General features: G+C 44.7%; 1 protein-coding gene across 2 annotated transcripts in view; it reads left to right on the top strand.

Annotated features, from left to right (window-relative positions):
* ZKSCAN1 (zinc finger with KRAB and SCAN domains 1) overlaps positions 1-20247 on the top strand; it is a 55975-nt gene extending 35728 nt beyond the window's left edge. The window contains exons 1-4 of one of the 2 annotated variants that reach the window (XM_006150134.3): positions 4040-4147; positions 13276-13765; positions 14256-14448; positions 18867-20247. In XM_006150134.3, coding sequence (XP_006150196.1) covers positions 13373-13765; positions 14256-14448; positions 18867-19708 — 1428 coding nt within the window. In that variant the 5' untranslated portion in view covers positions 4040-4147; positions 13276-13372 and the 3' untranslated portion in view covers positions 19709-20247. Of the gene's footprint in view, positions 1-4039; positions 4148-13275; positions 13766-14255; positions 14449-18866 lie in introns of those variants that run through there. The other variant, XM_027772506.1, reaches the window with a different exon arrangement.
* Positions 20248-25076: the final 4829 nt, after the last annotated feature.

Genomic DNA, 25076 nt, shown 5'->3' with positions numbered 1-25076 from the left:
CGGTCTTCCGTCAAAGTCTTTCTCAAGATAATCCTCTGGTTGTGGCTGCTCTTTTGCAGTCTTTACTGATCACAACGCTGGACTGAAAAATCCAGGGTATTTAATGATATGAATTATTTCATATGGCTTCTCTAATCCTCTTTGCCAGGCAGAACTGTTTATGGTGCCAGGCCATCTTTCCAAGAGCTTCTGTTGACTTACTTGAGAGCCACCTTAGTTCCATAGTTTTCTGATTAATCTTCAGATATGACATTCTAGTCAAAGCCCTGTCCAATAATGAGTATTTCCAATTGCTGATTCAACGCAACAGGTTTTATTGAACTTATGCAAATAACCCTTCTGCCACAAAATAAGAATACTCCCAAATATTTACCAATTCCAGAGGGGTCAGGAATGGAGAAAAGTTTGTTTCTATTTAAAGAAACAAGAAGAAAGAACATTTTAACAAATTGCTGAACCTATCAACAGCTCAAAGCAAAATCCTTAAATTAGAAAAACAAAGCATAGTAAAGAATAAGACAGTAATGTTTTGTGGGGAGCTGCCCACATCAAAATGGCTGCCATGACCTTCACTGCTTAAAATGGCCGGTGCGACCTTGACACAGACACCAGGAACACAGACCTCCTGGGTCAGAAAGACAGGTCCTCAATTAGGTCCTCAATTAGGTCCGTTGTAAACCCCGCCTACCTCCCTCTGCCTTGTGTACATAAGAAAGTGCTCTAGCCCTCAATAAACGAGCGAAACCTTCATACCATCAAGAGTTGTGACACTTCTTTCACTCCCGTGCTGAGACGCTGCACCGGTTCCAGCACGTTCCATACGTTCCCGCAGGCCGGGACAATGTTTTACTCAAAAATCATCATTTTGAACCTAGGTCATTGGGTTGATCATTGCCTGGGCCCACAGTGTTCTCATCTCATCAGCTATTTCAAATGTGGCTAGACCCACTGATTTATCTCACTGGGTATATCAAATGTTGCTTAATCAACTAGACATCTCCCACTAATCTGCTTACATTTCCTTGGGCAGTGAATTTTCTGCCCTGATCAGGTTTTTCTATCTAGCCACATGGGAAGACGCTCCAGCCCCCTTACCCACCTCCATTGGCTAACTTTCTCCTGCCTCACTCCCACCCCCTACTGAAGTAGCTGGACCACAGTTTTTTTGAGTTCTCTGTCTAGTCATATATATGGCTCTGCAGGATATAGAACCTTCCAGATCTGTTGATGAAAGGGCCCTGTGGGAGACTCTGTTCCTGAGCTAGTTTAAGCTTGAGCATGGAGAAGACCAGAGCCTCACTGAACAACCCCTGTAGGCAAAGTCCCTTTGAGTCATAAGAGAAAGGACTTTTTATTGATAGAGGTTTTTACCTTCGAGCATATGTGCTCAATAGAGACAGAAACAGTGAGAAAGAAAGTGAAAAATCACCCTCCAGGGGGGATGGTCATGCCACAATCCCTTCTCTATTCTCCTCCCGGGATCTTGGGCACACACACATACGTCCCTGACGTGAATTTCAAGCCGCCAGGTCTGTTGTAGTCAGCCATGTGAGAGTCCAGTGATGTGACCGCTACACCATCTACTGGCCCCCATAAGGGTTAAGGACTTACCTCCCAAGAGCCTCTTTACTCCATGTTTCATTCTGTCTTGTCCAGTTCAAACTGTGGTGGCTTCCACTGCTGCTTCCATTCCTGTGCCTTCTTTGTTAGAGAGCCACAAGTGGAAGCTATTCAGACATGGCCTCCTGTGGTTTTAGGCCACCTTTATTCCTATCCTTGCTCTTCGCCCTTGCTAGGGAACCCTATTCTCTGCTATATTCCTGGGTTCACTGCCCTGTGACACTCCAGGTATCACCTGCTCCCCAAACTCCTCTGCCCACCACAGCCTCATCTCTCCCTTTCTCAGCAGGTAACCCTCAGTATTCTTTTTAAAAGTTATTTATTTTATTTTATTTTTATTATTATTATTTAAAATAATCTGATCAGAGAGAGAGAGAGAGAGAGGGAAAGTGAGAAAGCAAGCCACCAGGTCCAGGACTTGAACCGTTATCAACCATGTGGAAGTCCACCACCTTAACCACCACACCACCCACACCACCTCCAATATTCTTTCCCAAGGACCTCAGGCCCTCTTAATGTGCTTCCTGTCTGGTCCTTTCCCGGACACTTTGACCTACTGATGGCCAAGAAATATGGCCTCCCTCTTCAGCACTTCCAGGTTCCTCCTCATCCCTAAACTTGCTGTCTAAATAATAAACCTGTAGCTTTAAGGAACAAAGACAAATTTAAAAAATCTTTTGCTTGGGGTCAGGCCCTTAACACAGCCATTAGTGGTGTACATAGGGAGCCACATCACGCATGGTCAACCAAGGTTCAAATTCTGGCCCCAGTGGCTTGAAAAACATGCTGGGTACATGTGCATGCATGCCCCAAATCCTGATGGAATGGAGAAACAGTGGAAAAATAATTGCAGCATGACCACACCCCACTGAGGGTTGTGTTCTCTCTCTCTCTACCGAGTACTTGTGCCATTTTAATTAATAAAAAATAAAATATGAAAATCTCTTGACTCTGTCCCTTCCTTTAGGCTACCAAATTCCTCTATGAAGTGGTCCTTAACTACTGTCATCATCTTCTCATTGCTGCTATCCCCCTCCTTTTAGTCCCCCCCCTTTAAAAAAAAAAAAAAAAAAAAAAAAAAAACAGCTTTAATTTGGGGGGCTGGCAGGTGGCATGGTAGTTAAGGGCACTGGACTCCCACATGGCCAACAGTGGTTTAAGTCCTGAGCCCAGCAGCTTGCTTTTTCACTCTCCCCTCCCCCGCTCTGTCCCTCTCTGGTCAAATTAAAGAAATAAGGTTAAATAAAGTAATTCTTTAAAAAAATTATTTAAGCTTTAATCCTCTCTTTACAGGTTACCTAGACCACTTTTGATTAAGAAAACTGTAGAAAGTTATTAACTGTCACAAGTGAATGCCAGATGGTGGCACATGTCAATTTTCCATAGAGTGCTGCTTTGTGGAGTGTCCGAGTACACTACTCTGGGTCTCAGCTCACACTTTCTGAAATCAATCATGGCAGATTTTAGTCCACAGGTCATTTTTTCCCATATTTCTTTCCTTTTTATTTTTTTTTTTTTGGAGAGGTTTTGCTATAGGGCACGTGCACTCGCCAGGAAGACAGAGACAGATAGATTGACAGAAAGCGAGAAGTCACCCCTCAGGGGGGATGGCCACACCACAATCCCGTCTCCTCCATTCTCCTCTCAGGATCTTGGGCACACATGCACACGCGCCCGGCGTGAGTTTATGCCACCAGTTCCAGGACTCGAACCGCGGTTGACTACGTGGGAGTCCAACGACATAGCCATTAAGCTAACTGCTGATCCCCTAGCCCACTTTTATCCTCTTCTCCCTTTGCCCCCAGATTTGCAAAAGCAAACTCGCTGGGGGCAAATGAAGTAGGGATGAGATGGAAAACACAGCTGCACCTGGGCAAGATCAGAGGGAGGAAAATGTAGGCAAAGACTTCCCCATTAAGTCCTGCAGCAGCAAACTGAGCAGCTTGCAGGCTTCCCGCCCAGTTAGGAGCCGCAAAGGCGCACCGCTTCGGTGACCCATGTCTGCTGTGAGTTAACTGAACCTCTGATTTCATGGGCCAAGCGCGGGGCTCCATGTCCACAACCATGCCCAGGTTGTCAAAGAAGTAATAGGCCTGAGGCGACACAGGTGAACTAGGGTCTGAAATCCACAAGAGAGACCGAAGTCGCTGCGTCCAGCCAGTCTCTCCCTGTCTCCGGGAGTCGGGGGCGAAGTGGGAGAAGCGCCGAAGCCTTCATCTGATCAGACCGCCCGGTACAGATGGCAAGATCCCCCTGCCTGCTCACGTTAGAAACCGGCCTCTAGTCCCCGACTTGCTCCAATTTCCGGCGAACTCCTGAACACAGAAATTCCCAGACCTCCCGAATTCCTAGAGGGGCCGCTGCCGCCCCTGAGCAAGCTGCCGCGGGGGCGGCTGACGCACTTCCGGTTGCGCCGTCTCGCGGTGTGCGGCGAGGTCTCCCGGCACCCGGAGCGGTTGTGACTGAACCGTGAGCTTGCGGATCTCCGGGGAGCTTGGCGGGCGGAATAAGGAGCCTCGACCTAAAGGTTTGAGGAGGAAGGGGTGGGTTTAGCACCTGTGGCTTCGGAGTACCACCCCCCCAGTTCGGTCCTAGGGATCCTATAGGGAGGATCGTCCTGTCCTTGCCCGGCGGGTGGAGGCACCAGCTCCCTGGAAAGCATTTCTCTCCCTCCAGGGGTTTAACAAATGAAACTTTGTCTCTTTCGCGTTCCAGAACAGTTATTTCTGTGCACTGAGCTGGCCATTTCTCAGTCTGACCCGGGTCGCCTTCTCTCTTCCCCGATCTCTCTTCGGGAGGTCTGAATTCAAGGCGAATTGTTCGGGAAGGCGCCCGAGGTTGTGGGAGTCTACCCGTGGGAAGCCGAACCTCGTTAGAAGTCTCCAGTCCGAGGGAGGGACTAGTCCCCAGGGGCTCTATTCAGTTTAGAAAGCGTACACGTACCAGGGATCTGCTCAAGTTTGGAAACGCCTCTTTAAAGCACTATTTATAAATAGTGTCAATAGAAAGGTGATCTGGTGAGTGAAGTACTTGGAAACGCCTGTTATTTCTATAGAAATAGGTGAACTGTGGAGAAGAAAAGAGCTAAAAGGCAAGACAGTTTTCAGGTATTTGAAGGCCACTGTGGAGAAAGTATTGACCTAGGACTGGACTAGGATCATTGAAGTAATGCAGAATTTGATTTGGCTTAGAGAAGACCTTGTAATTAGAACCATCCCACAGTAAAATTCTTTGCCTCGAGAATTACCTAATTTGCCAGTCTAGGAGTTTTCAGGTATAGAGGAGGTGTGTGGGTGTGTTTTAAGAGATTTTTTGCCATAGGGCATAAGCGCTCATCAGAGAGACTGAAGGTGAAAAATCCCCCCTGAGGGGGGATGGCCACACCCCGGTCCCTTCTCCTCCATTCTCCTCTCAGGATCTTGGGCACACACCCACATGTGCCCAGTGTGAGTTTCAAGCTGCAGGGTCCAGACTGGAACCGCCCTTGACCAGTGGGGGAAACCATTATGTCATCCACTAGTCTCCAGACTGAGTGTGCCTTATTATTTATAGGAGCCCCGACCTAAAGGTTTGAGGAGGAAGGGGTGGGTTTAGCACCTGTGGCTTCGGAGTACCACCCCCCCAGTTCGGTCCTAGGGATCCTATAGGGAGGATCGTCCTGTCCTTGCCCGGCGGGTGGAGGCACCAGCTCCCTGGAAAGCATTTCTCTCCCTCCAGGGGTTTAACAAATGAAACTTTGTCTCTTTCGCGTTCCAGAACAGTTATTTCTGTGCACTGAGCTGGCCATTTCTCAGTCTGACCCGGGTCGCCTTCTCTCTTCCCCGATCTCTCTTCGGGAGGTCTGAATTCAAGGCGAATTGTTCGGGAAGGCGCCCGAGGTTGTGGGAGTCTACCCGTGGGAAGCCGAACCTCGTTAGAAGTCTCCAGTCCGAGGGAGGGACTAGTCCCCAGGGGCTCTATTCAGTTTAGAAAGCGTACACGTACCAGGGATCTGCTCAAGTTTGGAAACGCCTCTTTAAAGCACTATTTATAAATAGTGTCAATAGAAAGGTGATCTGGTGAGTGAAGTACTTGGAAACGCCTGTTATTTCTATAGAAATAGGTGAACTGTGGAGAAGAAAAGAGCTAAAAGGCAAGACAGTTTTCAGGTATTTGAAGGCCACTGTGGAGAAAGTATTGACCTAGGACTGGACTAGGATCATTGAAGTAATGCAGAATTTGATTTGGCTTAGAGAAGACCTTGTAATTAGAACCATCCCACAGTAAAATTCTTTGCCTCGAGAATTACCTAATTTGCCAGTCTAGGAGTTTTCAGGTATAGAGGAGGTGTGTGGGTGTGTTTTAAGAGATTTTTTGCCATAGGGCATAAGCGCTCATCAGAGAGACTGAAGGTGAAAAATCCCCCCTGAGGGGGGATGGCCACACCCCGGTCCCTTCTCCTCCATTCTCCTCTCAGGATCTTGGGCACACACCCACATGTGCCCAGTGTGAGTTTCAAGCTGCAGGGTCCAGACTGGAACCGCCCTTGACCAGTGGGGGAAACCATTATGTCATCCACTAGTCTCCAGACTGAGTGTGCCTTATTATTTATTTATTTATTTTGAGAGGTTTTTGCTATAGGGCATGCATGCTTGCCAAAAAGACAGAGACAGAGAGACAGAAAGAGAAATTACACCACCCCCATCCCCCCCCATGGCCACACCGCAGTCCTTTCTCTATTCTCCTCTTGGGATCTTGGGCACTCTCACACATGTACCTGGCATGAGTTGGGACTCAAACCACTGTCTACTACGTGGGTGCTGTTCAGTTATTAGAGTCTACGGTGATTTGACATATTTATTATATGTCTCATCTTGTTCCACAAAGGATTTGGAGTGCTCCTATAAGGACATTTAAGCTTTGAGAAATTGGCATAAATGGGGGGGGGGACTGGGAGCAGAACAAAGGCCTTTTTCTTTTTCTTTTTTTTGGAGAGGTTTTTGCTATAGGGTACATGTGCTCACTAGAAAGAGACAAAGAGACAGAAAGTGAGAAATCATCCCCCCCCCAGGGGGATGGCCACGCTGCAATCTGTTCTCCTTCATTCTCCCCTCTCTTGGGATCTTGGGCGTACACACATATGTGCCCGGTATGAGTTTAAGCCTCCAGGTCCGAGACTCAAACCACAGTTGACTGCATGGAAGTCTAGCGACCTTACGCTAACTGCTGGTCCCAAGGCCTTTTGCTTATGATAGACCGTGAACTTGTTGTTGGATGGGCTTCTTGAGCTAAACATTCTAAGATAGCTTTAAAAAGTAGTTCTCTGTTGCTGGAAACAATATGATTTGGTAATGAAGTCTCTATTTTCTATCTGCATGCTTTTTATTTTTATGAACACCTTGTTAAGAAAACTTCAAAAACTAGGACCTGGAGAGCATCTCTGTATACCATATTGGACAAATGAAACATGACCAAGTATGAAATTACTGACCTTCTTCAAGGAGGGGGAAAATTCTCAAAACAATATTAGATTTTTTAAAAAATTTATTTATAATAAAGTTTATGTGCATGAGAGACACAGAAAGAGAGAGGGGTAGCACCCTCCACAGGGTCTGATCACGCTATTATTCCCCTCCTTCAGTTCTTCAGCCCACCCAATCTTAGACACACACATAGGCCCAATGTGTTTCAGGCCAACCAGGCTGGGTTCAAGCAGTGGTTGTAGGATCCAACTGCTCTTGAGCAGCACAGTACTGCTGCACCAGGGAACTGGCCTAGTAATATTTTTTAAAAACCTGTTTTTAACTACTTAACTGTAGCTCCAAAGTTCCAGGTATCAAGTTCATGCTTTCCACAAATATTTGAGTACTTGCAAAGTACAAGCATCTTCTAGACATTTAGAATAGGGTATTGAACAAAACAAAAGTCTCAGCCCTCTATTGTTGGGAGGAAACAGTTAAAAAAAAAAAAAGTTTACGTAGTTTTTGTATGGTGCTAAATAATGTGGAGAAGGGGGCTAAGGAGTTCTGGGGTGGGTTGGGGGCCTTGTGCAATTTAAAAGGAATGCCTCAGGCTGAAGGCAGACCTGACTGAGGCAAGGGAGCAAGCCTAGCCCAGCTCTCTGGAATCTGGAGGAAGAGAGTTAGGCAGAGGCAGCAGCAAGCAGGAAGGCTCCTAGGTGGAAGTGGGCCCAGTGTGACTAGGAACAATGTGACTAGGAACAGTGTGACTAGGGTAGAGTGAACACGAAGGAGGGGAGTACATGTGACTAGAGAGGTGTGATGACTGAGATCTTGTGAAGCCTTTGTTGGCCATTGTGATGACTTTGGCTTTTCTCTGTGAGACACAAAACCCTGAAGGTTTTCAGCAGAAGATAATGTGACCTGACTTGTATTTTGAAAAGTTAACTCTGGAGGCAGTGTTGCGTCTAGACCAAGGTGGGACAGGGAAGAGAGCAATTAGTATTGCAGTTCTTCAGGCAGTAGGCGATGCACTGGGCCTGTGCGTGGGATGGAGGTAGTGAGGACTGGAACAGTAGCGTGGGAAGTAAGGAGAAGTAGTTGAACTCTGAATGTGTTTTGGACATTATGCTAACAGGGTTTACTTATGGTTTATGTGCAGAATGTGAAAGAGGAGGCAAGGATGACTGCAGTTTTGTTTTTTTTTTTTGGTTCAAATAAACAGACAGTGAAGTTGCCATTAACTGGGATGAGCTGCTTTGGGGGAGAGATTGGAAATTCATTTTGGACATGTTAAATTTGAGATGCCTATTGGACATCCAGGTGACCATGTGTAGTGAATAGTTGGTCATGTGAGTATGGAGTTTAGAAGGGAGGTCCAGCTAGAGAGATAATCAGGCAGCTGTGAGAACGTAATTGGTAATTAGAGCTATGCCATCAGATGAAGTTAACAAATTTCAAATCTCCTGTGCTGAAATCAGTCATTTATCTAGTGAGGTAGCCTAGCCAACAGCGAGCAGCAACATACAGGGAAACTGTTTCTTCTTAGTGACCACATACATATTTTGCAGAAGCAATCATGTGATATAATGGCATCTGTGTATTTGGGTGTACCAAGTTCTCAGAATATAGTCCACATGAATGTGGTTTTTTTTGTTTTGTTTTGTTTTTGAGAGGTTTTCGCTATAGGGCGTGTGCGCTCGCCAGACAGAGAGAGACATAGAGACAGAAAGCGAGAAATCACCCCCCAGGGGGGATGGCCACGCTGCAATCCCTTCTCCTCCATTCTCCTCTCGGGATCTTGGGCATGCACGCACACGCGCCCAGCGTGAGTTTTAAGCCACCGGGTCCAGGACGCAAACCGCGGTCGACTACATGGGAGTCCAGCGACATAGCCATTACGCTAACTGCTGGTTCCCTCCACATGAATGTTATATAAGAGGCTTCCTGTTTAATGTTCCCAGGTGCCACATAATCCCTAGTGTGTTGCTGAATTTCCCAGAAGCTGATGGCTCAAACAGGTTTCTGATTTCTTTCCTGTTCTGGGAGTGCCCTCTTCTGGATAGAGTGTGAAACTTTGTAACCTGTTATGGGAAGTTAATCCACTACTGAGTCTATTGTTTGTTTTTGCCAGAGGACTGGTGTGCTCCCGAGAGAAAAAGAGACAGAGGGAAAAGTCATCCCCACAATGGGGCAGGGTCGCACCACAATCCCTCCTCTTCCATTTCCCCATCCTGTTAGGATTTTGGCACACCCTCATGCATGTTTTTCAAGCCACTGGCGCTAGGACTCAAACTGCAGGGTCAGCCATGTGGGATATGTCTCCCTTAACCACTACTACACAAGGCCAGCCCAAGGCCCATTTGTTCATTTATTTATCCATATCCACAGGTCTTTATATAGTACTACTGAATAACAGATATGTACTAGACTGTTTACTTAAGATATATGTAGTAAACAGAGACCTCTGCTCTTATTCTAGCTTGTGCTGTCTTGAACAGTGTATTAATGGCTAGATCTTCAGCTCTGACCTAACACTAGAGCTGTCTGCTACTCAGTGACCTCTTTTGGATTGGTCATTCTGAGCCACACCCTTACCAGAACCACAGCCCCCAAGCTAGCTATAACAAAGAACCTCTAGCACATAGCCCAGATTCTTTTTTTTCTTTTCTTTTCTTTTTTTTTTTTTTTTTAGAGACAGATTTTTACTATAGTGCACATGTACTTGCTGGAGAGACAGAGAGACAGAAAGCAAGAAATCACCTCCTCCTCCTCCTCCAGTCTCCTCTTGGGGTTTTGGGCATGTACACACATACATGTGCCCAGCATGACTTTTAAGTCACTGGGTCTGAGACTCAAACCACCGTCAACTACATGGAATGATATAGCCATTACACCATCTGCTGGTCCCACAGATCTTTAATTTATTGGTCCAGGTAGGTCTTTTTCTCTAATGCTTGCATTATTTCAAAATAGCTTTTTTATTTTTTAGAGGTTTTCGCTACAGGGCGCGTGCGCTTGCCAGACAGACAGAGAGAGACATAGAGACAGAAAGCGAGAAATAACCCCCCAGGGGGGATGGTCACGCCGCAATCCTTCTCCTCCATTCTCCTCTCGGGATCTTAGGCATGCACGCACACACACCTGGCGTGAGTTTTAAGCCACCGGGTCCAAGACACGAACCGCGGTCGACTACATGGGAATCCAGCGACATAGCCATTACGCTAACTGCTGGTTCCCCAACATAGCTTTCTTGATTTGTTAAAATTTTCTTAATATATTAAAACAAGCAACAAATTTTCTGTATTCATCTTTCCCACAGATGTTTAATAAATCTTAGCTGCTATTTCAGTATTAAGTGGTAGTTTCTTTTTTTGAAGAGGTTTTTGCTCTAGGGCGCGTGCGCTCACCAGACAGAGAGAGACAGAGAGACAGAAAGCAAGAAATCACCCCCCAGGGGGGATGGCCACGCCACAATCCCTTCTCCATTCTCCTCTCGGGATCTTGGGCACGCACGCACACGCACCCAGCGTGAGTTTTAAGCCACCGGATCCGGGACTCAAATCATGGTCGACTACATGGGAGTCCAGTGACATAGCCATTACGCTAACTGCTGGTCCCTAAAGGGGTAGTTTCTAAAAGTTGGAACCTTCATGCTGTCAGCTCTACCTTCCATTTTCCTACTTTAGAATTTCTTAAGGGAGTAATAGCACCAAAAATAGCCTGAAGAGTCCCACAGTTTAAAAAATAAAATAGAGGGGATGGCAGATGACTTGGTGGTAAAGGGCACTGGACTACCACATGGTCAACTGCTTCAAGTCTCGGATCTTGCAGCTTGCTTTCTCACTTTTCCTCTCTCTCTCACTCTGTCTCTCTTTGGTCAAATTAAAATAAATAAACTAATTAAGTTAAATTAAAAAATGATTCTTGATAAAAAAATAAACTATGTCTCATATATTTAAAAAATTAAAAATAAAAGACACTTGTTTAGCTTTGACTACCCCCTTATTTCTCAGACTAAAGAATTCTTTGTCAGGAGATTCAATTTAGATTCTTTGAACATACTTTGGGAAATACTTCTGTGTGCATTTCTTTTTTTCCCATGCCACAGTCTCTCTTTGCATACTTTGAGTTGCTTCCTGATATTTATAATTCTACTTGTGACCATTCTACCAGCATTCATTTCAGTAATATAAGCCTTCAATATGAAATTCTCAACAGACTATTCATGATCCCTTTTGAGATGTTATGACTTTTCTGGTTGCTAAAGTAATAGTACTCATTCCAAAAAAGAATGAATACTGAAATAATCCATAATTTCAAACTTAAATAAGTTTGGGGGAAAATAAAATTAAAGTAGGAGTTTATTTTGGTGCAAAAAAAAAATCTTAGATTTATGTGTAGTTTTTCCTAGTATACATTTTCCATGAGCTTTTTGAGGATCTGTCATGTATGACTTGCTATTTCAAGTTCTGTCAAGCCAGATCGATATGACTTAGATTATCTGCAATTCCTATTCCCTTCCCTTTAGCTTTGATAAACCATATATAGAGCCTCCTTTTCTGTCTCTTTTTTTCTTTTCCTTTTTTTATTTTTTTGAGAGAGAAGTTTCTGGTATAGAGCATGTGCACTTCCCAAGAGACAGAGAGAAACAGAGACAGAAAGGGAGAAATCACTCCCCAGGGGTGATGGGCATACCGCAGTCCCTTCTCCTCCATTCTCTTCTTGGGATTTTGGGCACGCACGCACACATGCCCAGCATGATTTTCAGGCTGCTGGTTTCAAGACTCAAACCATGGTCGACTGTGTGGGAGTCCAGCAATATAACTATTATTCCATCTGCTGTTCCCTAGATCCTCTTTTTCCCCTCCTAGGTTTTTTGTTTTTGTTTTTGTTTTTTATTTTTTGCCATAGGGCGCTTGCACTCACAGGAGAGACAGAGAGAAAGAACTCACTCTCCAGGGGGCTGGCCATGCTATAATCCCTTCTCTAGTCTCCCCCTGGGATTTTGGGTACATATGCCCACTCACCTGGCGTGACTTTCAAATCATCAGGTCCAAGACTCAAGCTGTGGTTAGCCATGTAGAAGTCTGATGTCTTTACCACTATGCTCCCTGCCAGCCCCTATAGATCCTCTTTTTTTTTTTTTTTTTTAAAGACTTTTTTGCTATAGGGCATGTGCATTTACTGAAGAGAGAAATAGACAAAGAGAGGGAAAGTGAGGTATCATTCCTTCCGGTGGATGGCCACACCACAAGCCCTTCTCTCCCATTCTCTTTTGGGATTCCGGGCACATACACACACACTCTTGGTGTGATTTTTCAAGCCGCCGGGTCTGGGACTCTAACCGTGGTTGGTCATGTGGGAGTCCAGCACTTTAACCACCACGCCAAATGCTGGACTTGATAGATCCTAATAGTTTTACTGGGCTCCCACATGGTGGACCGCAGTTTGAGTCCTGAACCTGGCAGCTTGCTGTCTTTCTCTCTCTTTCTCTCTTTGGTCAAATTGAAAAATAATGATAATAAATAAATCTTTAAAAAAAAGAAAATACATGCTGGGACCAGCAGATAATGTAATGGTTACATCACTGGACTCCCACATAAGTTGACCACAGTTCGAGTCCTGGGCCCACTGCTTAAAACTCATGCGTGTGTGCATGTGTACCCCAAATCCCAATAGAATGGAGGAGAAGGGATTGTGGCATGGCCATCCCCTAGGAAGGGGGGTGATTTCTCACTTTCCGTCTCTCCAGCAAACACAAGTGCCCTATAGCAAAAATCTCCCTTAAAACAAACAGACAAAGGGAACCAGCAGTTAGCGTAATGGCTAATTCGCTGGAGCACGCTATGTCGCTGGACTCCCACGTAGTTGACCGCGGTTTGCATCCCGGACCCGATGGCTTAAAACTCACGCTGGGTGCGTGTGCGTGCGTGCCCAAGATCCCGAGAGGAGAATGGAGGAGAAGGGATTGCGGCATGACCATCCCCCCTGGTGGGTGATTTCTCGCTTTCTGTCTCTATGTCTCTCTGTCTGTCTGGCGAGTGCACGCGCCCTATAGGGAAAACCTCTCCAAAAAAAAAAAAAAAATGCCCCTACATGCATTGGTTGAGCAGTGTGCATTGAAAGCCAGATCCCACATGGTCAACCATAGTTTGAGTCCTGTTTTGTTTTGTTTTTTCTTTTTGGTAATTTCATGGTAACCTTATTTTCTTAGGTTTAACATATGACCTTAAAGAACCAGAACCCAAAGGAACCAGCATCCTTGCTCTGCAGAGCCCTATCCTAGTGAGGCTGTTTTTGGAGTCTGTGTGATGACCAAGGTCCTGGGTATGGCCACAGTTCTGGACTCTCGGCCTCCACAGGAGCAGGTGGGGCCTGTAATTGTGAAAGTGGAGGAGGAGGAGAAAGGGAAATGCCTTCCTAGCCTGGAGATGTTCCGGCAGCGCTTCCGGCAGTTTGGGTACCATGACACCCCAGGCCCCCGAGAAGCCCTGAGCCAGCTCCGAGTGCTCTGCTGTGAGTGGCTGCGACCTGAGATCCACACCAAGGAGCAGATCCTGGAGCTGCTGGTACTGGAGCAGTTCTTGACCATCCTGCCCCAGGAACTCCAGGCCTGGGTGCAGGAGCACTGCCCAGAGAGCGCTGAAGAGGCTGTCACTCTCCTGGAGGATCTGGAGCGGGAGCTGGATGAGCCAGGAGTACAGGTAAGCAGGGGAAACCTTTTCAGTTTAGGGATTGGAGTATATCAAGTACTCATCTACCCAGTAAGGTTAGCTGGATGAGAGTTTTACTGAGTGAGACCATGCTTATTTCTGTTTTTCTTCTGTCCTAAATTCGTATTTAGCCTTGGGGATTGACAAGGATGGATGTTGGGGACCAGCAGGTGGTATGGTAGTTAAGGCGCTGGACACTCCCACGTGGCTGACCAGGGTTCAAGTCCTAAATCTGGTGGCTTACTTTCTCACTTCCTCTCTTTCTCACTGTTACCCTCTGTCTCTCTCTGGTCGAAGTAAAATAAATAAATAAATGAATGAATGAATAAATAAAATAAATAATTATTTAAAAAAAAAACAAGGATGGATGTTTTTTTTTTTCTCTTTTCCAGAGGTTCTACATAGCTCTGCTGAAATTTTCATTCTAGTTCTTAACGTGAGTTTTAAGTGTACTAATCCAGCCATTCCTAATTGTCTCTAGGCGTCAACTCCTCCAAATGAACAGAAACAGGGCTGGGAGAAGATGTCATCTTCAGGAAGAGAAAAAGAGTCCCCAGGCAATGAGCAGCCACAGCCTGTGGAGACCAGTCACAACTATGAACCTTGGGGGCCCCTATACATTCAAGAGACTGGTGAGGAGCAGGATTTCCCTCAAGATCCGAGAAAGACTCAAGGTGAGGACCATCTCTTACGCTCCCCTTCATTGTGCTCAGTCCTTTGTAGTTGAAGAGCCAGAACTATCTGTGATTCCTGGTAGTGAGATCAGGCCTTAGAAGGACCTGAATGGTCAGGCTAACTAGGCAGACTAAGTTCTCTTTACTCCTATAAGATCCTGGCCTTGGAACAGGTGACTTAATCTCAAAGGGTCCACTGAAGTGAGTTTAAAGGAACCATTTATGCCATTCAACCTGTGTGGTTTTGTTTAACCAGGTTGAGTGAACTGAAAAGGGGTATTGCTTCACCAAACAGCATCAAAAAGTGGTTACTATCCCTGATCCTAAAGGGACAAGATGGGGGACATTTTATCAGAATCAGGCAGGAGTGATAGCCATCAGAGAGGGCTCGCTTGATAGGAGAGAACAGAGGGAATAAACACCCAGCTTTACCCTTCTGCTGCCCTTGGAGCTTCTGCTGGTGTTCCTCACTAGCAGCCCAACTTGCAGCCAAAGGGAGGAAAAAATCAGGCAGTACAACACTTAGGGTCGGTGTCCTGGGGCACAGAGCAGGCAAAGTATAGATCTGGAAAGGGCAAATAGAAAATAACCAGCAGAAAGGTGGAGCATTCTTTACCAGTTCAAGGTATTTTAGGTGACTGTACTCCCCAGCTCAAATCTCCACAAAGCATCGTTTACAGAACAATCTCAAAAGCCATAAGTGGTTATCCCCTTATTATTTTGTACTAGTGGTTTGTACTTTTATATAACTTCAGTTATCTGAAGGATTATAACTAGGTTCTTTCAAAAAGTTAATGTTTAATTAGTGGTTTTAGAAATATGGTACATTATTCCAAACTTAATAGTTTCAAACTGAGATGTGGCTGAAGTGTAGCTGGTATAGGTCCCTATTTGTGGGTACGGTATAATTTCATGAGAAGAGTCTATGGCCCTCAGAAATCTCTCTACATGATTACTGTGTCCCAAACACATGAATTTTTTTTTAAATATTTATTTAATTTTATTTATTTATTCATTTAATTTGACCAGAGAGAGGCAGAGAAAGAGAGAGAGAGGAAGTGAGAAGGCAAGCCACCAGATTCAGGACTTGAACCGTGGTCAGCCATGAGGGAGTGTCCAGCACCTTAACCACCACACCACTGGCTGGTCCCACCAAACACGTGAATTTGCATCTTGAGTACAGAGTTTTGAGATCTGTTTCAAAGTTTCATTTTCTAGGAAAAATAAAAAACTAAACTGTTAGCTAAATTTTTCCGTTTTTATGATTGCTAACATCAGGCCTCCTCTCCATGCAGTTGGGACCTCCCTGGAGTTGCTAGAGTAATTAAAGATAATCAAGGGACCAGCAGATGGCATAATGTTACATTGCTGGACTCCCACATAGCCTACTATGGCTGAGTCTCAGATCCAGAGACTTGAAAATCACGCCAGTTGCACATGTGTATGTGTGCACATGCACACGCATGTGCCCAAAATCCTGAGAAGAGAATGGAGGAGAAGTAATTGCGGCATGGCTATCCCTCTTGGAGGGTGATTTTTTGTTTTCTTTCTCGCTAGAGTGCACATGCCCTATAGGAAAAAATCTCTCTCTTAAAAAAAAAAAAAAAGATAAAGCTAGTCAAAAATATATCTGGTTGATTTTATTTTATTTTTTATTTTTCTTGGCTTAGCCACTTGGCAGCACTACACAAAAGAGGATGGTAGAGAGGAACCATGATCAATGCCATTCATGGGCTTGGAGTTTAATACCCAGATGGGGAAAAGAAATAGGGTTCGTGGGCCTTCCTAAGAAGAGACAGTTGGCACTGAAAGCTTTGCATATATCCTTAAAAAGTTATTCCCTTGGTGTAAAAAAGATGTACTACACCAAAAAATTGAGCCTGCTAGGGATACTGTAAGGAAGTTTGTCAGTCTGTCTGAGTTTTGAGTGGAAATAAAAGCATACCCAGAGGCATTAAGCCCTGGACGTTAACCTCAGTAGGTCATGGGACCTGCCTTTGTACTACCTGCCTGTCCTGGAAACCTCTAAGCCAAGAAATTAGCTCACAAACATTGGTCCTGAATACCTGACGGGAGCAGATGTCAAGCTACAGGCTAAATATTCTGGCAAACTCTAGAATATTTCAGACCATACATACAGCAATCACCAAGGGGGAGAGGTATTGTAGGGAATGAAGCCTTTCTAGAGAGTAAAAGTGATGAAATACCTAAGGACAGTAAGAAGAGACACAAGAAAATGTAGGTAATCTATAAAATCAGAAAAGACTACAAAATAATTGGTTTTAAATAATTTAAGATATTTTTTTAAAGAATTATTTTATTTATTCATTCTTTTTTTTTTTTTTTTAATTTGACCAGAGGGAGGCAGAGAGAGAGAGAGTGAGAAAGCAAGCCACCAGGTCTAGGACTTGAACCGTGGTCAGCCATGTGGGAGTGTCCAGCACCACGCCATCCACTGGTCCCTAATTTAAGACATTTAAAAAGTCATTTAAATCTTAAGAAAATAAGAAACCTTTTTTAAAAAAAGTGAGCTTGTGGGAACCAGCAGTTAGCATAATGGCTATGTTGCTGGACTCCCACATAGTCAACTGCGGTTTGCGTCCTGGACCCGGTGGCTTGAAACTCACGCCGGGCGCGTGTGCGTGCGTGCCCAAGATCCCAAGAAGAGAATGGAGGAGAGGGGATTGCAGCGTGACCATCTCCCCTGGGGGGTGATTTCTCGCTTTCTGTCTCTAATGTCTCTGTCTGTCTGGCGAGTGCACGTGCCCTATAGCAAAAATCCCCCCCAAAAAAAAAAAAAAAAAAACACACCGGGCACATGTTCGTGCGCGCCCAAGATCCCGAGAGGAGAATGGAGGAGAAGGGATTGCAGCGTGACCATCCCCTCTGGGGGGTGATTTCTCGCTTTTTGTCTCTGTCTCTCTCTGTCTGGCGAGCGCACGTGCTCTATAGCAAAAACCTCTCAAATAAATAAATAAACAAATAAACTAGGGCCAGCAGGTGGCGTGGTAGTTAAGGTGCTGGGCTCTCACATGGCCAACCACGGTTTAAATCCTGGATCTGGTGGCTTGCTTTCTCTCTCTCTCTCTCTTCTCCCCGCCTCCCCCTCCCTCTCTCCCTCCTCTCTCTCTCTCTGGCTCCCTCCCTCCCCTTCGCTCTCTCCCTCCTCTCTGGTGAACAGACATGCCCTATAGCAAATTTAAAAATAATGATAATAAAAGTAATAAGTAAAATTAAATATTTTACAGGGAATCAGCAGTTAGCGTAATGGCTATGTTGCTGGACTCCCACGTGGTCGGCCGCAGTTCGTGTCCCGGACCTGGTGGCTTAAAACTCACGCCAGGCGCGTGTGCGTGCATGCCCAAGGTCCCGAGAGGAGAATGGAGGAGAAGGGATTGCGGCGTGACCATCCCCCTTGGGGGGTGATTTCTCGCTTTCTGTCTCTATGTCTCTCTCTTTCTGTCTGGCGAGCGCACGTGCCCTATAGTGAAAATCTCTCCAAAAAAAAAAAATTAAATATTTTACAGAAAGTTAAAAATATAAACTAGCTTAATCTGGTTTCAACACTAAGTGTCTCTTACTGTAAAAGATTATAAGACATCACCAGTAAACCTTCATGGAGGTGAAGTGCTTTCATTAAAATTAATAAAAGATCTGGGACTAGAATGATTATAAATGGACTGAATGTCCTCTTTGATTGCTTTTATATGCAGCTCTGTACATATGTGAACTTTCTATTTGCTATTCAGCTTCTTATTCCCTAATTATCCTTGCTGTTTTCCTTAATCAACTTTAACCCTTTAATAATCATTCTCACTTGTTTCTTTCTGCATGAGCATCATCCATCTCCTTTGTTGTTGTCCCTATACACTTATTTTTACCTTTTTTTTCTGGAGAGGTTTTTGCTATAGGGTGTGTGCCCTCGCCAGAAAGAGAGAGAGAAAAAAAGTGAGAAATCACCCCCTAGGGGGGATGGCTACACTGCAATCCCTTCTCCTCTATTCTCCTCTTGGGATCTTGGGCAGGCACACATGCATACGCACCCGGCGTGAGTTTTAAGCCACCAGGTCCAGGACTTGAACCACAGTCAACTACGTGGGAGTCCAGCGACATAGCCATTACTACAACTGCTGGTCCCTGTTTTTACCTTTTTTATATGAAGTTCTTTTACTGGCAGAAAAAAACAGGTACTCATCATATCAAAATAGCTTCTGGTAGAGGGACTTGTGTGAAACTATAGTATTGTAAATTAGTTGTGATGATGTTTTAATTCTAATGATGCACTCTTGTGACTCCTTCCCTTAGAGGTGACTATATTTAGTTACCCTTCAGAAGTCTCAATTGATGATCCTGTTTCTCCTAAAACAGTTTCTTACTCAGGACAGGGGACAACTGACATATTCTACCTATCGTTTCAGATTATAAATCAAATGTCCAGAATGAGGAATCAACAGATGAGCAGAAAAGTTCTGAAGAAGAATTTTGTGCAGATGGACTCAAAAGGAATATGATTCCTATGATTATTGCCAACAAATGTGAAGCCAGGGTAGAAAAGCAGTGGGTAAACCTTGAAAAGGAAAGAGGAGCAAAAACCCCTCTCCAAGGCACAGGTTCCAAGAAAGGTACAGAATCAGTTCTTACTAAACCTATGCCAGGAGAGAGACGCTACATATGTGCTGAATGTGGAAAAGCCTTTAGTAACAGCTCAAATCTTACTAAACACAGGCGAACGCACACTGGGGAAAAGCCTTATGTGTGCACCAAATGTGGGAAGGCTTTTAGCCACAGCTCAAACCTTACCCTTCATTACAGAACACACTTGGTGGACCGGCCCTATGACTGTAAGTGTGGAAAAGCCTTTGGTCAGAGCTCAGACCTCCTTAAACATCAAAGAATGCACACTGAAGAGGCGCCGTATCAGTGTAAAGATTGCGGCAAGGCTTTCAGTGGTAAAGGCAGCCTCATTCGGCACTATCGAATCCACACTGGGGAGAAGCCATATCAGTGTAATGAATGTGGGAAGAGCTTTAGTCAGCATGCAGGTCTTAGTTCACACCAAAGACTCCACACGGGAGAAAAGCCATATAAATGTAAGGAGTGTCCTAAAGCCTTCAACCACAGCTCGAATTTTAATAAACACCATAGGATCCACACTGGGGAGAAGCCCTATTGGTGTAGTCATTGTGGGAAAACCTTCTGTAGCAAGTCAAATCTTTCCAAACATCAGAGAGTCCACACTGGAGAGGGAGAGGCACTGTAACTGTCAAAGATGCTGTTTGTTTTTGTTTTTTTTTTCTTAATCTTTAGAATGTGAGTGCTAGGGAGAAGCCCTATAATCACAACTGTATCAACTCCAGAATAGATTCTCCTTATTTGACATCAAATAGAGCCTGAGGAGTGAGAGCTCCACAGTGGTGCTGTGGTTATCGAACACCCTCATAGTAGCAGAAGGTCCTCGGAGTGCCCGTGGGTTCCACCCTTGCTAGCTTGCTGGGACAGGGTCCTCTCCCCACACTTTGGGTCCCAGTAACCGTGTTGGCATTGCCTTTTGTGTAGTTAAATTGTTGTGTATCCAGCATAATTTAGGAAGAAACATTAAAACCATTTAACTGTTTAACATATATTGAAGAGTTATCATTTGTAAAGAATCAGACACAATTTAATCAGATTTAAAATAAACTTATAACATCTTATAATGCCTCAGCACTGTTATTATGATAAACAGTTTATTGGTAATTCAAACACGGTTATAGAGAAAACTATTCTTGCTGATCTAGCTTATAGGAAGTTTGGATGGGGGTTTAAATAGAGCTCTTGGCACTTGCAAATGTGTGTGTTAGGAAGCTGAGGTAGAGTGTGTATAGAGGCTGCATGTTGGTGTACATCGTGCTTTGTTTTCTACATACTGACTCCATTTTTTCATTATTGGGAGCTCTTTGTCAGGCTCATGTAAATTTTGCTTATGTACATTCTGTTTGTGCCAAAATCTATGAAAATTGATTATTCGAGAAGCCTCCTGTTGTGGTTTGGAATGGCTTGTCCCCCGAAGGTTCTTGTTTTTTACTTTGATGTCCCCTAAAAATTCATGGTTTGGGACTTATTGTAAGGTGTTGGATGAATTTCCTAGGGTGAGGCCCTTGAGTATAATAACGTCATTAGAGTGGAACCCTATGCTTGAGTTCTGGTGAGAACAAACAGAGGGATAAGACCAAAGCAACAGAAACTTACAGAGAGCCGCTCTGCTCAAGATTTCGGTTCCACTGTCATAGCCTCACCAGAAGGTGGACCCTGGACCTCGAACTGTGAGCTAAATAAACCTATATTTCTTTATGAAATCACCCAGTCTCAGGTATTTTTATTAGCAATGCAATAATAGACTAAGATGCTTTCGAAACTCCAGAAGATGTATGCAGTTTGATTACCTTAAATCCACCCTGTCTTTTCCCGCTGTTTGCAATCTCTTTGACCTCTTAAGATACTTCTCTTTATATGTTATAAAACCTTTTGGCCAGTGTGTCCTATCACCTAGAAACTCAGCTTCTTTATTCCTTCTGTCACTTGCTTAACTTCATATTATGACAATTTTTTCACCTCTGGTTAGTAGCCACAAATCTTTGCCTACTGCTGCATCCTGACATGCCAGGATTAGGGACAAGAAAGTCTCACGTGTAATACTAGTTCTGATCTCTGGAAACTGCCCTGTATGCAAATCTGGGATCAGATTAAGCTCAGGAGAGATGTCTCCATGTGGCAGTCGATTATGCTGGGGGTGGTAGTCATTATTGAAGAGTCAATAGTTCTTGAAAACTGGAATTGTCTTACCACTCCAGTACCTTGCTGAAGATCTGGGTGTCCTGCCAGTACCTTAAACTCAATACATTTAGTAGTGACCTGTCCTGTGTAAATATTAACTATGGTGACAGCCCTAATTCGGTAATTAGGCAGCGGCCAATTACTTACAGTGCCCCTACTAGAGCTGCTCCACATGGCTGGGTAAGAGGCTGCTAGGCCTTAAGACCTGCCTCATCCTTCTCTGGACAGAAGTGAATGGGTGGCTGGCAGGTGGCATGGTGGTTAGGGGTACTGACTCCCACATGGGTAACCGTGGTTCAAGTCCTGGACCTGGCAGCTTGCCTTTTCACTTTCCTTCTCTCCCTCATTCTGTCCCTCTCTGGTCAAATATTAAAAAAAGAAGTGAATGGGTCCCAGATCTGTACTGCCCCTTACCTTCCTGGTTGCCTTGTTATTGAGGACACCTGTGCATGATACTTGATCACAGCATCACTTTAAGATAGAAAAGTCTCCATCCTTTTTTTGGCTGCCATAGACACATCTGAAGGCAGAAGTCTTCCTGGGACCTCCTTGTCTCCAGACTCAACCTTACTCCTCCCAGGCCCCTCCCTATCTAGTAAAGCTGTTTGCCATGACCCAGAAGTCCGCTAAGTCTTTGCCTCAGGCCCCTTCTCCCTGCATACACGATTGGTGTCAAATATACCGCCTAAAGCTCTGCCCACTGGGTCACCTCACACTGGCCTTGACGAGATACTTTGCCAAAGAAGGTGTACAGGTGGCAAATCAGCATATTTGAAAAGATGCTCTGCATCCTATGTCAGATGCAAATTAAAGCAGCAATAACATACCACACCTGTTAGAATTGCCAAACTCCAAAGCAACACTATATGCTGGTGAGGGTGCGGAACAACAGAAACCCTCCATTGTGGGAATGCAAAATGGTATAACAGCTTTGGAAGATGGCTTGGTGATTTGTTACAAAACAACAGACTCATGCTATACATTCCAACAATCAAAAAAATCTTAGTATTTGCCTAGAGAACCTGAAATCAGGGTTACACAGAAACTTGTTCACAGATGTTTGTAGCGGCTTTATTTCTAATTGCCAAAACTTAGGAACAAACAAAATGTCCTTCAGTAGGTGGATGGATAAAAAAAATACTGGTTTATCCATAAAAATTCAGCACTAAAAATAAAACGAGCTATCAAACCATGAAAAGATATGGAGGAAACTTAAATGCACGTTACTGAGTGAAAGGCACCAATCTTGAAAAGGCCACATACTGTATAGTTCCAACTATATGACTTTTTCTGGAAAAGACAAAAGTATGGATTAAAGAAAGGGCCATCAGCAGATGGCAGGGAGGTTAAGGCGCTGGATTTAATGGCCAACAACAGTTTGAGTCCCTGACCCAGCAGCTTGAAAATCACAACAAATAAATGTTAAAACAATAACTATGGATTGGGGGGGGGGAGATCATGAGTTAGCAGGGAGGAAGGAGTGAATAGGTGAAGCACAGAGGATTTTTAGAGCAGTGAGACTATTCTGTGTGATACTGTAAAGGTGAATCCATGTCATTATATATTTGTCCAGACCCACACACAGAATGTGCAACAGCAAGAGAAAACTCTAAACGGACTTTGGGTGATAATGATGTGTTAATGTAAGCTCATCGTTTGTTAACATGTGTACCTCTCCCATCAGGAATGTTAATAATGGTGGGGGCTATGTATGTGTAGGGACAGGGGATGTGTATGGGAAATCTCTGTACCTTCTGCTTAAACTTAAAATTGTCTGCTGTAAACTCAAAACTGCCCTATAAAAATAAAGTCTATTAAAAACAAAACCAGAGCAGATGTTGGTGTTGAACAGTTCTATTTCTGGGTAATAGAGGGACAGCAAGCAGCCTCTGAGAGCACAAGACAGGGATGCCAAGTGCCACTTTCCTGACCTCCAGCACCAAGATCTAGCTTAAGAAGGTGGAAGCGACCAGGCTGTGCTGGAAGGGTGGTGGGACGGGGTGTCTCTTTGGCTCAAAAGGATCAGAGTTCTCAGCTGTTCTGGGCTTTTCTGAGTCCATGTAGTGCTTGACACAAAAACCTGTTGGTGGTTCTTTGACTGTTCAATAATGGACATGCTTTCTGTTTTGATTTATTTGCAATTTCTCCTCGTGATCAGAACGCAGAACTTCATTTGGCAGTACTCACTGGGCCTAAGTGCCAGATATATTTTACTCTGAATATGACTTTTTTTAATCTCATGACAATACAAATAGAGGAATCTGCTTTGCACTGCGGCCTTGCGATGGAGTGCGGAACCTGTGGTTCCTCCCACTCCTCGGTTGCGCCAGACTGTTCGGGGAAAGTTCATAGACCTTGTGACGTTAATGCCGTTAATGCTTTAATGCCCTTAATGCCCCGTCACTAAGGTGGGGAAGGCGAGCTTGCTACTGCCTCGCGTACCGCTCCCATCCCTTCTCTTCCATATGGGTCCTCGCTGGGGATCCCACTGCAAAAGACCATCGAGTTGAGTAAGCCGCCGAGTCCTAGAAAGGCCGGTAGTCACAGGCGCGCGGGGGTCTCCCCGGGTCTCTACGGAAATGGGCCGGGAGCTGGGACGCCTGTTCTCAATCCCTGCCTGAACGCCTGCGGCCGGGAGCTCCGTTCTGGAAGGGTTGAGGCTTTCTGAGCTTCGGGGCGGTGCTGGGCGTCTGCGTACCCAGGATTTGGGCTGCTTGAGTCTGGGAGGTCGATGGAGGCGTGAAGATCCTGTCAGGATGCAGTGCTTCCTTGTTTCACTAGTGGAATTAATAAATGAACTTTAAAAATAATAAAATTATAAAACCACGCAGGAAACATTCTTCTTTAATTTATTCGCACATGGGAAGGTCTAGAGAAAAAAAAAAGGAAAGTGCAAATAACGAAGTATATTATGCTCGTCTATTTTTAAAAATGTGATGGATGTGCACGTAAGCATAAAAAAAAAAATAAAAAAAAAACAGCGCAATACCAGGGTGCTGGCGGGAGTGCCAGTCAGTACCCGAATTAATTTACTCAACAGTTCAAACTTCAGGAACTTATTCTTCACGTGTTCTTGCAACAGTGTGCAAAGATGTATAGAAATAGCTATCCATTGCATTTTTGTTTGTTACAGAAAAAATCTGAAGGCAATGTAAGTGTCTCTCAATGGGCACCTGATAAAACTACGCTAAACCCATATATGGAAAGACTGCAATTGTTAAGAAAGGACTGACCCCTGCATTCCTTCACATCCTGTGAGCTAGCCGTCATTGTCGCTGTTTTCCTGTTTCCTTAGATACTATCCTGTGCTCTAGCTGATAGCAGAGCCTCTTCCAGTTGCCAGGGATACTATCCGGCTGCGAGCTGATGTCTTCACAGCTTCCATTTTCCACACATACTATCCTGCGAGCTAGTTGACGTCATCACGTCTTTCGGTTTCCGCAGCTATTAGCCTGTGTGCTAGCTGACGTCATGGCGGTTCCTTTCCACAGACCCTTTCCTGTGAGCTATCTGACGTCATTTGTCAAGGACTAAGTATATTGAAGTTCTTTTTTTTTTTCTTTTTGAGAAGTTTTTTCTATAGTGCATATGCACTCGCCAGACAGGCAGAGACAGAAAGCGGGAAGTCACCCCCCAGGGGTGGGGTGTGGGGTGTGGGGGAGGTCACCACACCAAAATCCCTTCTCCATTCTTCTCTTGGGATCTTGGGCACGCATGCACACGCGCCCGGTGTGAGTTTAAACCACCAGGTCCCGGACTCAAATCCCGGTCAACTACATGGGAGTCCAGCAACATAGCCATTATGTTAACTGCTG

The sequence above is a fragment of the Tupaia chinensis genome, unplaced genomic scaffold (assembly GCF_000334495.1).
Source record: "Tupaia chinensis unplaced genomic scaffold, TupChi_1.0 Scaffold000279_1, whole genome shotgun sequence".
NCBI lineage: Eukaryota > Metazoa > Chordata > Mammalia > Scandentia > Tupaiidae > Tupaia > Tupaia belangeri.
The sequence above is the reverse complement of the archived record's forward strand: the minus strand, read 5'-3'. Positions and strand labels throughout refer to the sequence as shown.